General features: G+C 37.1%; 1 protein-coding gene across 1 annotated transcript; it reads right to left on the bottom strand.

Annotated features, from left to right (window-relative positions):
* Positions 1-574: 574 nt before the first annotated feature.
* LOC107563983 (TBC1 domain family member 17-like) lies at positions 575-11,085 on the bottom strand. Its single transcript, XM_016248953.1, has 17 exons — positions 10,972-11,085; positions 10,208-10,303; positions 9,963-10,040; positions 7,786-7,903; positions 7,512-7,698; positions 7,308-7,419; positions 7,020-7,196; positions 6,813-6,938; positions 6,615-6,718; positions 3,611-3,705; positions 3,408-3,524; positions 3,226-3,326; positions 3,045-3,144; positions 2,837-2,934; positions 1,961-2,077; positions 1,772-1,858; positions 575-1,679 (listed from the first exon to the last, which is right to left on the bottom strand). The coding sequence occupies exons 1-17, from the start codon at positions 10,996-10,998 to the stop codon at positions 1,494-1,496; spliced, it is 1,926 nt and encodes a 641-aa protein (XP_016104439.1). The 5' UTR covers positions 10,999-11,085; the 3' UTR covers positions 575-1,493.
* Positions 11,086-12,325: the final 1,240 nt, after the last annotated feature.

Genomic DNA, 12,325 nt, shown 5'->3' on the forward strand with positions numbered 1-12,325 from the left:
CATCTGAATGGACATTTACACATGACGTAATGTAATGCTAATACATATAATGTTTTAAATCAAAATTATAATAAAGTGTTACAGAGAAAGATTTTCATCACTGTGTATTAGGGTATTACAATAAATAATAATAATAAAGTGAAAATATGTATCTAGGCTGTTAATAATGAATTCGTTTTTTTCATTTATTAAAATAAAAACTAAAATCTGAACATTTACATGTAATTTAATTCTAAGGTTATTTTGAAGTTTTACAGAGAAAGCTTTTTAGTGGTTTATTGTGATACTGAGATAATAAAAAAACAAAAAAAAAACACTTTTATTAATTTATTAAAATAAAAATTCACATTTCCATTACATTTTTTATTATCTGAATGTGCATATGCATGTAATGCAGATAATGCATGCATATCATATATAAAGCTAACGTTTTTAATCTAAGTTATTATGAAGGATTACTGAAAAGCTTTTGTGATGGGGGTCAAGGCTGTCAAGGTTAAAAATCCTCTTATTTGGGTAAGGACTGACAATAAAGTGGACATTTGGCAAAGAACAATACCTCAAACTCAAAATGTCAGGGTCTAAATTTCAATGCTTTATTCTTTAGCCATATGAAAAAGTTTCATGTTAAAAAAGAAGAAATATGAAGTAGCTCTTGCTACATTGCATGCAAAATGGTAGTGCACACCATTATTTTCTGAGTATGCCAGTAAAGAGAGGGAAAAGTAAGTGAGGGAGAGACAGGCAACACAAACAAAGACAGAGATAACAGAACAAATATACATCATCATACAATACATAACGAATAACATGGTTTTGGGTACTGCGAGTATAGTAATGTGACGAGTGTGGCAGCGTTGAGAGCCGTGGGAACAGAGCGAGGCCGGTGACATGAGTGATTAAGAGTCCCACAAAGGAGCTCCAGAAGGAGAAAAGGAGAAGAGACGATAATGAAGGACCAGAAAGGACCAGGCCTGGAACATTTTATGTTGTTGTTTTATTCGGCAGTCGTCTGTGAGGGGCTGCCGCTTTATTTTTGTTTTGTGTTTGTTTATTTGATAACTAAAGTTTCATGTTTATATGTTCGCCAGTTCCCGCTTCCCTCTTCACATAACTATGAACTTTGTTACAAGTGGCTCCAACAATTATATCTAATGCTTATAAAAGAATAAAATAGTAACAGATAAAATATGAGCTCACACTATAAGCATCACAGGATGTAAGTGTTCCCTCTCTTCAGAAACTCTGCCTGCAATGCCCAGCCATTAACTCAACAGTTTAAACAGCATGTGGAAAATACTCGGTCCTTCTTAGGAAAGTACAATATAAAATAGTCAGCTGATCTAATTTTTATTAGGTTCCTGCAGATCTAGATTTCAATCTCTGAATTACATTCCCCATATTTTATAAACAAGTTAATCATTATCACGATTATTCATCATTATAGTTAAATTAAAATCATCTGTTCCCCTTCTGCCAATCACCTTCTGGAATTAGGGGTATGTAGGAGGGATGCGCTGTGGTGTCTGCCCATTAAACGGCTGGCAGGATGAAACTCCTCTGGCCTCTGACTGAGCGAGAAGTGTGTCTGTCTCTTTGGGCTCTGAGTTTGGACTCTCGTCTGATGAGCTGCACGGGACACGCAGCCCAAGAACTTCCTGCACTTTCGAAGGCAGCTCCTGAGAACAGAGCAGTCAGTAAGCATTATGTAGTATGCATGGCCATGGTTATTTTTCATAGCATATCAGCAGTCATATCTGTCCCGTCTCACCTTGCAGTGTGTCAGCTGCAAATAAATAGCCTCTGCTCCACAGAGTACTGACTGCAGATCCAGCTTCATGGTCAGCTCATTAATGTGCTGGAAACACACACGTTTAGAATCAACCAACTAGCTTACTGTGTATGTCATATTCCTGGTTCTGCTTTATATTTCCATGGGCTAAATCAATTCTATACACACCTTCAGTATAGAGTTAAAATCATGATTTGAACCAATCAGCTCCTCTTTCTGTGACTCAAGAATGGAGCTGGCCATAAGTAAGTGGAAGTTTTCACAAGGCAGGCGGGTCCACAGAACCTGCAAAACATGTGTTGTTAATGTTCAATAAAACTATAAAAATAATTTTCGCTAAATGAAATTAAAGCTGAAATAAAATAAAATAGTATAAATAGCATGAAATAAAAATAAATAGTAGATGAAAAACAAACTTTTTTGCCATGGCATCTAACTGTAATAAAATAAGTTGAAGTACAAAAACTCTCTCTCTCTCTACATTATATATATATATATATAAAATCCAGAATATAAAACAACACTGATGAGAAGTGGGTCTTTAATATTTAATAAATGAATATAACAAATAAATATTAAGAATCAAACTTTTGTGTATATAAATATACTGTGATAGCAGACTGCACATTCTTTTAAGTTAATTAAACTACAGAATACAACAGAAATCTACTTTAAGTTCACATGCTGTATGTAGTTATCATCAGTCAGTATATTTTGCTAAAATATATCGATTCAAATGAATTATAAACGCATCATATTTAATGCATTATTAATGATGATGGTACATTTTATATCAATGTTTTAAAAATAGAATATGAACTTCAGTTTTAAATGACATAATTAAGAGAGTGACATCATCTGAGTTTACAAAAGAGCCAAGTTCAGAAATTCTACCCTAATATAAAATTCATAATGTGTTCTTTTTTTTGTTCATGACAAAATTGGTTGTGTAACATACACACAGTCACATACAACATAGTAGAAAAACACTGTTTAATGAAAGTCATAGAAAATCATACAAATAACTTGTTTGTCTCATCTTACCTCCCACAGACTCAAGATGTCTTCAAAAGAGAATTCTCTCTTAAACCAAATCAGTAACCAACGGAAACAGAAACAAAGTGAACCACTGTCCTGAGAGTCTAAGAGAGAAAAAAATTTATTAAACCAGCTGTTCCACCGTGCATCAGCCGAAAGAGAAAAAACACATATAGAAAGTAGAGGTTTATAGAGAATGTGTGTTTGTGTTTACCCAGGTAGTCACACAGCTCTGGATCAAGTGCTCTCAGTAGGACGCTGAGCTGAAGCAACTGCTGTTTCATGGCCTCTTGAGACTCTTCAAAGTTTTGGTGCTAAAGACACATAAAGACTTTATATCCAGAGCTAATGCATCGATTGAATAACACAATCAGAAAACAAGTGTGTTTACTGACCACTAAATCCATAAAGCCTGTCAAACACCAGAAAGACTCCACCTCATTCTGGGTAACAAAGAGGAGAGGAGACAGAAGATCACTCATCCCCTGGACATAACCTAAAGAGCAATGTGAGAGAGAGCGATGTGAGAGATAATAGCATCCTCTAGTGATCGGTAGGTGGAATTAAAATGACATACCCAGATCGAAGTTATACATGCAGTATGTCATCAGTACATCATGGAGCAGTGCAAGTCCTGGGTTCTCATTCCCAGAAAAGAAGGAATTGTGCCTGTCTGTTCGATTCACATCCCGTTCTGTCCAATCAAAGAGCAGGAGCAAGTCAGATGTAGAAAGTGACCGGTTACACTTTCTATAAGACCTATGACACAGCTGAACGTACCTATGAGGCTACGGTATCCTCGAAAGAGAGAGTTCCTCATCTCCTGCTCTTCACTAACTGATTTCCACTGAACCTTCATCCTGAAATACTCGTCCCTGAAGTGAAAAATATCAAAGGTAAAGAGCAAAAAAATTAAAAGAATCATTTACATAGATGTTCAGGGGTTTTAGAAAGGAAAGAGAGTAGACACATTATTGGCCTTATCAGTCGGGTTTATGTATATGAATAAAAGGGGTCATACAATGCAATTTCAATTTTTTCTTTCTCTTTGGAGTGTTACAAGCTGTTCGTGCATAGATAAGATCCCTAAAGTTGCAAAGATTAAAGTCTCAAACCCAAAGAGATATTCTTTACAAAAGTTAAGACTTGTCCACGCCCTCCTAAAATGCCTCGTTTAAACACGCCCCCACATGTCTACGTCACTGTGTGGGAAGATTTGCATAACACCGCCCAAATGTTCACGCAAAGAAAGAAGGCGTAACTTTTATTCTCACTGTAGTATTGTTGCTGCCCCCATGTTGTGGAGTCGCTGTGTGTTTCGTTGTGAAAGCAAAACTACTTTGTTTGGCCTTCCAAAAGAGGACGATATCTGCTTTGTCATGCCTAGAGCTGATCCGTGCTGGTCGCTGAGGAAATACATCAACTTCTCGCTGTGGATCGCCGGATCGGCTTTCACCGTGGACGAAGTGGAGTCCAGCCCGCGGTCGTCACATGTGACTGCCGAAAGCACACCGGACGCACCGTTCTCAAGCACGCCGGCCGTTCCTCACTCTAGCCGCCAGCCTCCGCTCACTCAAGCCCGCCGTGTGTGACGCTATGTGTTTCGTTGTGAAAGCGAAACTACTTTGTTTGGCCTTCCAAAAAAGGACACAACTAGAAATCAGTGGTTAAGTTGTATTTACAACACTGTTTTAGAACAGTTCAACGGGCTTAGCCTTCCCCTGGCCACGGGGAGTCGGGGACTTGGGGCAAAAATGACACTAAATTGGACAAAACTGCCCCTGCACAAACAAATTAAATCTATTACGTCTGTTGCTAACAAAGTTAATATGAATAGACATTGTCCATTGCGACATTAAATTAAGATCTGCTCATGTTGCACCGCATTTCATTTTAGGCGTTTTTACAGTGTTGAGCATTTTAACCAATCACACACAATTCTGTTGAGCTTAGGAATGCAATGGCCAATCAGAAGCGTTCAGATGAGTCATCGTTGAAACAGATCAGTTTTCTTGAGTGCGCACGCGTTCCGGACTCTTGCGAATTCTCTCATCATAAACAATAAAGCGCAGATGTACATACAATGTAAGTAAGATATTAATTTCACAGTGTATACAGCTTCAGTCATTTATAAATATAGTTTTGTTTTTTTGAGAGTGCTTAAACTCGCGATAGATCAAAGTTAGTGATAATGTCACTTTCTATATACAATGTATTCGCTGTTTGAATAACTGTGGAAAGGAAACGTCAATTTCTAATATTTTTATTAAATTGTAACCACGTTAAATACAAATTCAGTCCCATTAAACATTTTTTTTTTAGCCTACACGACACCCATGTCTGGTTCTTGCCTAAAAAGACGGGTTTATGTTTAATACATTTGGCTGCTTTTACTTGGAGTTGGTTCACCCTCCGCCTATGAACCCAAATATTCAGATGTGTGCAGCGCATTTTAAAGAGGACTGTTTCCTAAACCTGCAGAGTAGCCTACAATGCGTCTGTGCATAAAGCCTGTTTCTGACTCACAGCCTGTAAGTACGTTTTTTATATTTAAAGAATTTGCCAATGACGATTCAAACGCGAGTTTTGAGCAGTGTAGAGTAGCACATGTTGTTTGTCGTTTCTCCGATCACAAATGCAGACATGGTTTTATGTTTACGTGGCGCGATACGCAACGCTACGCTACGCAACGCAACACGTAAAAAGACAGTACAAGTCATTATAATCAGTAATTATGTCCCTACTGCAGGGCTCACAAAATTTCTAAATCGCTGGTAGCCCTTCGGGCAGACATTCTTCAGATTTTCGTAGCCCAAAATGAATTTAAGTAGCCCGAATAAAAAAAATAAATAAAAAACCACATCGGTTGAACTTCACTGCGGACAAATCAGCATGATTAAAAACTTCAGTGATCGTTTTTTTTCTTCAAATAACAAGTCAAGAGAGTAGGGGTGCAACGGATCACAAAACCCACGGCTCGGATCATATTGCAAATGAGCAAAAAAAAAAAGGTTATTTATTATTTCAATAACAGAATACTTCTTTGATACCACAGCAAAAACGAGTAGCATATAGGGATGTAACGATTCGCTTTTGGATGCTTTTTCCATTTAAAATCAGAGGCAACCACTGCATTTTAATCGCGATCCAAACAAAGCTTCTAAATACAGTGGTGTGAAAAAGTGTTGGCTGTTTTTTAAATTTTTTGCATATTTGTCACATTTAAAAGATTCAGATCATCAAACAAATTTTGATATTACACAAAGATAATGCAAGTAAATACAAAATGCCGTTTTTAAATGATTATTTATTTTATTAAGGGAAAAAAGCTGCCCAAACCTGCCTGGCCCTACGTGAAAAAGTAATTGCCCCCTAAATCTAATAACTGGTTGTGCCACGCTTTGCAGCAACATCTGCAATCAAGTGTATGCGATAACTGGCAATGAGTCTTTCACATCGCTGTGGAGGAATTTTGCCCCACTCTTCTTTGCAGACTTGTTTTCATTCAGCCACATTGGAGGGTTTTCGAGCATGGGAAATCATCATTTAAAAACTGCATTTTGTATTTACTTGCATAATCTTTGTGTAATATTTAAATTTGTTTGATGATCTGAAACATTAAAGTGTGACAAGCATGCAAAAAAATAAGAAATCAGGAAGGGGGCCAACACTTTTTCACACCACTGTACATGTTATTTAGATTGCTAACTGGGTTGAGAGAACAAGTACACTATACAATGTTTGACACCTTAATGGCGTGTGATAAAAAAAGTGTTCAGCTTACGTTTTCACCCGAAGGATGTCCTCTCTCTCTTTCGTTGTGCTGTTCCACGGATAGAACCCCAGTAAGAACTTCCACACCTCCCTCCGCAGAGATGGAACAATGCCCTAGAAAAAGCAGGGGAGATTTTATTCAATGGAAACTTCATTGGTTTGTAACAGTAAGCAAGATTACAAAAAGAACACTGAAACATAGACGCACCCCTCTAAACACCAGCTCCTTGACCTTCTGTGGATCAGTGACACGGCCCTCTGGATCCAAAAACTGATCCCAGTTATCCAAAGGCTTTCCTCTTTTGACCTGCGGTCTGGGGCCGAGCTCTGCCCCCTGGTGGAATGTACAATCTCTTTTTATGTTTATGCACAACCAACATTTATACACAAACAGTCAGCACTCTATGCAACTTACACAGGTAATGAGTTCAAAGCCTGGCTCCTCATCAGCTGGGTGTGGGCAATGGGCATCCTGAGGTGAGCGGTTACTGAGGGGCGACTCTTGATGCGTATGTGGAAGTGCTCCTCGGAAGAAGTTCGTCACTTTGGAGAAGCCCCCGAACGTAGTCGCGTAAGGGTCTTGAATGAACCTCTGTAGAGATGACCAATCAGATGGCATGTTTACAGGCCCTTGTTTATGTTTATGTTGTTATGTTATGCTATGTGGCTTTAACCAAACTAAAACATAACAAATATGACTTACAGACACAAGATCTGCACTGGTTTCATCAAAGAGGTGCAGCTCATCAAACGACTGTGATAGGGCCCCAGAATCATGCGGGTATGCCAGGAAGAGCCTACCATCCATGGGAGACCTTACAGCAGAATGTCACAAGAGTATGTAAATATATGGGTACTAAAATGCAAAAGGGTTGGTTGCAAAAGAATAAATTAGTATGCCACTCACGGGGCCAGCCTGATGTAACGCTGCATGGCTTTTAGCAGCTCTCTAGCGCCTCCTCGTTGGAAGTGCAGGGGAGGGAGAGGATCGCCCCCTCTGGTGGTCAGCACCAAGAAGTTCCTGCCCAGAGAGAAGCGAGCCCTCCGAAGAGAGTACAGCTCTGAAAGGGGCAGGGAAAAGGAGCCCCACTGACCTGCCAAAAGATATAAATGTATGTGAGCATGTACGGTATCTAAACGCATGTGCACATCATCTGACAAGTAACAGTTTAGCACAGTACCTTTTTCTCTGACTGGTGGGTGCTCTTGCCTTCTTTCCTGCTTGACTGTACTAATGACGGCCCAGTCTGGCTCATAGCCTGGGTCAAACTTAGTTTCCTCTTCCCCTCCTTCCCCATCCTTTCAAGAAACAGAATTTAAGAGAGATTAAGAGAAGCAGAAGTTCAGGTGACAGGATACCATCACCTGTTGTTCTTGCGCTCAACAAGACTGCATTTATTTGCTCAAAAATACAGTAAACAGTAATACTGCAAAATATTATTACAACTGTTTTCTATTTTAATTTTAAAATGCAAGTTATTCCTGTGATAGCAAAGCTGAATTTACAGCATCATTACTCCAGTCTTCAGTGTGGCATGATCCTTCAGAAATCATTCTAATATGCTGATTTGGTGCTCAAGAAACTTTTCTTGTTATCAATTATCTGTATTTTTGTGGACACTGTGATGCGTTTTTTTAGGATTGTTTGATGAAAAGAAAAAGAACATTTATTTGAAATAGAAAACTTTTGTAACAATATATATATATATATATATATATATATATATATATATATTCATTTTGAAATGTAATATGCAAAATGGCAATGTATCTGTATTTAAATTGACATTTTCCCATACATATGTGCAACGTTTAGTGCAAAATGAAAATTCCATTATATAATTTACATTTGCCATTTACTACACTAGTTTTAATATGTAAATTAAATACATATTTTAATGCTAAGTTGTCAAATTAAAATAAAAAGTATTCCCCAAATTGATTAGATATGTTTAATATGTCCAAGCAAAAACTGTAGCAAAATTATCAGTTGAATGCTGTTTTTCCTAAATGAATTTAGACTAACGGGTTGGACACTTGGGATTGCATTTTCATCAGAATACCGCGTGATAACTGTAGCAAAATGCAATGTGAATTTCAAAATGCATTCTGAACCAAAGGTATAGCAACAGGGTAGCAAACGTGAAGAGCCTATGCGTTTCATAGCTGCTCGTTTAGTTTAGTTTAGTTTACTCCCACTGACAACCCCACACGCGCTGCAGAGACCCCCAGAGAGACGCGGTGGATATTTCACAGACAAACACCAGGTATGTTTGTGTGCGTGTGTCTGTGTGTGCAAGTGCGATCATGTTTGTTCCACATTGCATTTATAAGAGCAGTTAGCCACATTCAGAAAAATGAATGGATCTCTATGGACCTCTGCTGGATGTATATGGTAATTACACATTTTCCCTTCTAAAACTGTATTTCCTACAGATATTTTTTCTGTAACCAACCAATGGCAGAATTCTGTCCGTAACACCTAGCTCAATAGCCAGAAACTAATTAAATATTTAATTTTGATCATTGTTAGTGTCTTTTTTTCATAAAAATTTTATATTTCAAATGCATGCTAATGGTGTAGTTCAGGGGTGGCGAATGTCGGTCCTGGAGAGCCGCAGCCCTGCAGAGTTTTGCTTCAACCCTAATCATACACACCTGAACAAGCTAATCAAGGTCTGAAGGGTTACAAGAACCGCTACAGGCAGGTGAGTTTTAATTAGGGTTGGAGCTGTACTCTGCAGGGCTGCGGCTCTTCAGGACCGGAGTTCGCCACTGCTGGTGTAGTTGAAGAATTTTTATTTCCCCCTAAACACAGCATAATCTGTATAAAAAATGAGTTTCAATAAATAAAAATATTGTTAAAAGTCACATTATTTGTTGTTTGTCACATGTAGTTGACCATTTTTGTGCTGAGGGTAATAGGAGGATTTTCCACCCGGCTACCACCGCAAATATATTTCAAACCTGTGGGAAGCACCGATATATTAAGCATTTCTCAGGGATTTCGGCACTTTCGTGGCTGAATATTCATGACTTTTACAATTACTCTTGATTACTGGATGGTAATTTTTAAAAATATTTTTTTAATAGAGATTTAAATGGTTTTATTGTATGTGTGCCAATATCTTCAGTAGGACAAAAATGTTTTAATTTCCATTAATATTCAAAGACCCTTATTTCCATGACTTTCCCAGGCCTGCAAACCACAATTTACAAATTTCCCCAAATATTTTTTTTTCTTCGAACATGTTAAGTTCAATATTGATTTTAAATGAACATGTGACAAGTGACCTTTGAACTTTGAAGAGCAGACCTGGTGTTCCACCCTCTCCACTCAAGTCATTCTCTTACCAACCTTTTTGGTGTAGAAGACAGCAGGAGCATTTCTCACATCCTCCTCAACAGGGCTCCACTCCATTGCCGGCTCTCCATCCTGCAAGAGTTTAAATGTGATAACAGCCCTTAAACACTCTCAGGTTTAGTAAATGGTGTTAATAAATAGACAAAATTATTTACTAACATATAACATCATTAATACATAATAACATTAAATGTTTAATAATAAAATATGTTAATCCTGATACAGTCTGTTGATCATACCCGCTCAACTATCCGGATGAAGCCAGGGATGGCTGTGTCCTGATTGCTTCTTTTGGCATTGGTGTGGAGGTAAACACCCTCCTTCTCAAAGATCAGCTGATGAATGACATAAAACATCACACTTTTACAGCAGGACCAAATGTCAACAAAACTATAGATGAATCATTTGAAACAAGATGTCAGTATATAATGATTATCCTTCAGTTTTGATCATATCAACAGCATTAAATAGATACAATGAATTTAAATGTTTGTTTTTTCTAATAACCCAACAATAAAATAATTGTAGCTTTAATACTATAGTGGACATTTCCTGATAGACTACAATAGATTAATAATTTAGCGGCTTACAAATAATAGATTTCAGAAGTTAGATAAACAACAGATCATCATATGGAATCTCATTCTAGCTGCTAGTTTTAAGCTACAATCTTGCTTTATGTTATGACCAAAGCTCTCCAGTTAACCGGCCCGACCAGTGACGCCGTTCAATAAAATCCTCCTTGCTGAACGTGTTACCCAATGGGTGACAGTGGTATTTGAAATATCAACCCATCATAAAGACATGACAGGGACTAAACCATCAGGCTTGAACGGCATGTCAGTCATCAGCTTGGGCTAGCGCTAACTAGCTCCAGCTATAAAAAAAACCCGAGAGCCTGAGACATTAAATACGTAAAAAGGTCAAAAATGTATATATAGTTTTGTGTGGTGTCAAATGTGACATCGTCGTAAGGTTACTGACAAACACTATCGCTACCCACCTTGTGACTTTCTGGCTTCGCCTCCATTCCTCCTCCCGTGCTGTGCTGTGCTCGCGTAGTTTGACCAAAACAATCACACTTCAGTTTTTTTCCCTGGATGACACCGCCCACCTCCGCAGCAGCCAATCAGAAACTCACAAAAACATGACGTTGTCTTTATTTTGTTATTTTGAAGATGAGCTCACGAGTATTACGTTCTTAGCATATATTTTTATATTTTTATTTTTATTAGACATTAAAGACATAACATGCAACATTTACAACTTTAACAAGACATCCAAAAAGATAACACAATTAAAGGAACGGGTTTACATTACATAGAAGAAAAAAAAAATCAATAATACTTAAGAAAAAAAAAAAAGACAGCATATACCCGTTCAATTTTCACCGTGCTGTGCTGTGCTCGCGTAGTTTGACCAAAACAATCACACTTCAGTTTTTTTCCCTGGATGACACCGCCCACCTCCGCAGCAGCCAATCAGAAACTCACAAAAACATGACGTTGTCTTTATTTTGTTATTTTGAAGATGAGCTCACGAGTATTACGTTCTTAGCATATATTTTTATATTTTTATTTTTATTAGACATTAAAGACATAACATGCAACATTTACAACTTTAACAAGACATCCAAAAAGATAACACAATTAAAGGAACGGGTTTACATTACATAGAAGAAAAAAAAAAATCAATAATGCTTAAGAAGAAAAAAAAAAGACAGCATATACCCGTTCAATTTTCAAGTAACTTCAACTCTTTAGCGAATAAAATTGTATCTCTACATTTTTTGTTATCAATACATTGGAGAGACTCAAAATACAAATGAAAATCAGTCATAAAGACCTTCAAACAGGGTTTAGAACTATTTCTTTTACTTTTATGAATATGAAATTTACCAAATAAAAGCATTAGATTCATCATAAAATTGACAGATGCATTTTTTGATTCAAAACATAAGATAACATCTTTGGATGTTGATCCACAATTATAACCAGATTTCTGTTGAATATATATAGATATATCTTCCCTGAATTTTTTTGGAATGGTAACATTAAAAAAAAAAAAGCTGTAGAATTCTTTCTGGCTGATCTGAACAAAATGAACATTTTTCATCAATATCCATACATTTAGCTAAAGTATAGTTACTAACATAAATATTATGAAGTACTTTCAGATGTATTTCCCGAAGTTTGTTAGATATTCAAAACCGAAAGGGAAGAAGCCAAGCTTTTTTCCAAATAATCTCTGGAAAACAAATGTTCCAGGAAAATTAATAGATCTCTTTTCATAAAATAGATTTCTAATAAATTTATTTGTACATTTTTTACTGTTAATGTCCACCCCATTTAAATTAA

Source organism: Sinocyclocheilus grahami, unplaced genomic scaffold (genome assembly GCF_001515645.1).
Source record: "Sinocyclocheilus grahami isolate Dianchi unplaced genomic scaffold, SAMN03320097.WGS_v1.1 scaffold901.1, whole genome shotgun sequence".
NCBI lineage: Eukaryota > Metazoa > Chordata > Actinopteri > Cypriniformes > Cyprinidae > Sinocyclocheilus > Sinocyclocheilus grahami.

Bases quoted from the DNA above. Each gene is read 5' to 3' on its own strand.
- LOC107563983 (XM_016248953.1), bottom strand. From the start codon at position 10,998: ATGGAGGCGAAGCCAGAAAGTCACAAG. The intron at 7,197-7,307 runs GTAAGTCATATT...TCATCTCTACAG, and splicing joins CCAGTGCAGATCTTGTGTCT to AGGTTCATTCAAGACCCTTA. The intron at 1,680-1,771 runs GTGAGACGGGAC...CTCTGTTCTCAG, and splicing joins TGCAGCTGACACACTGCAAG to GAGCTGCCTTCGAAAGTGCA.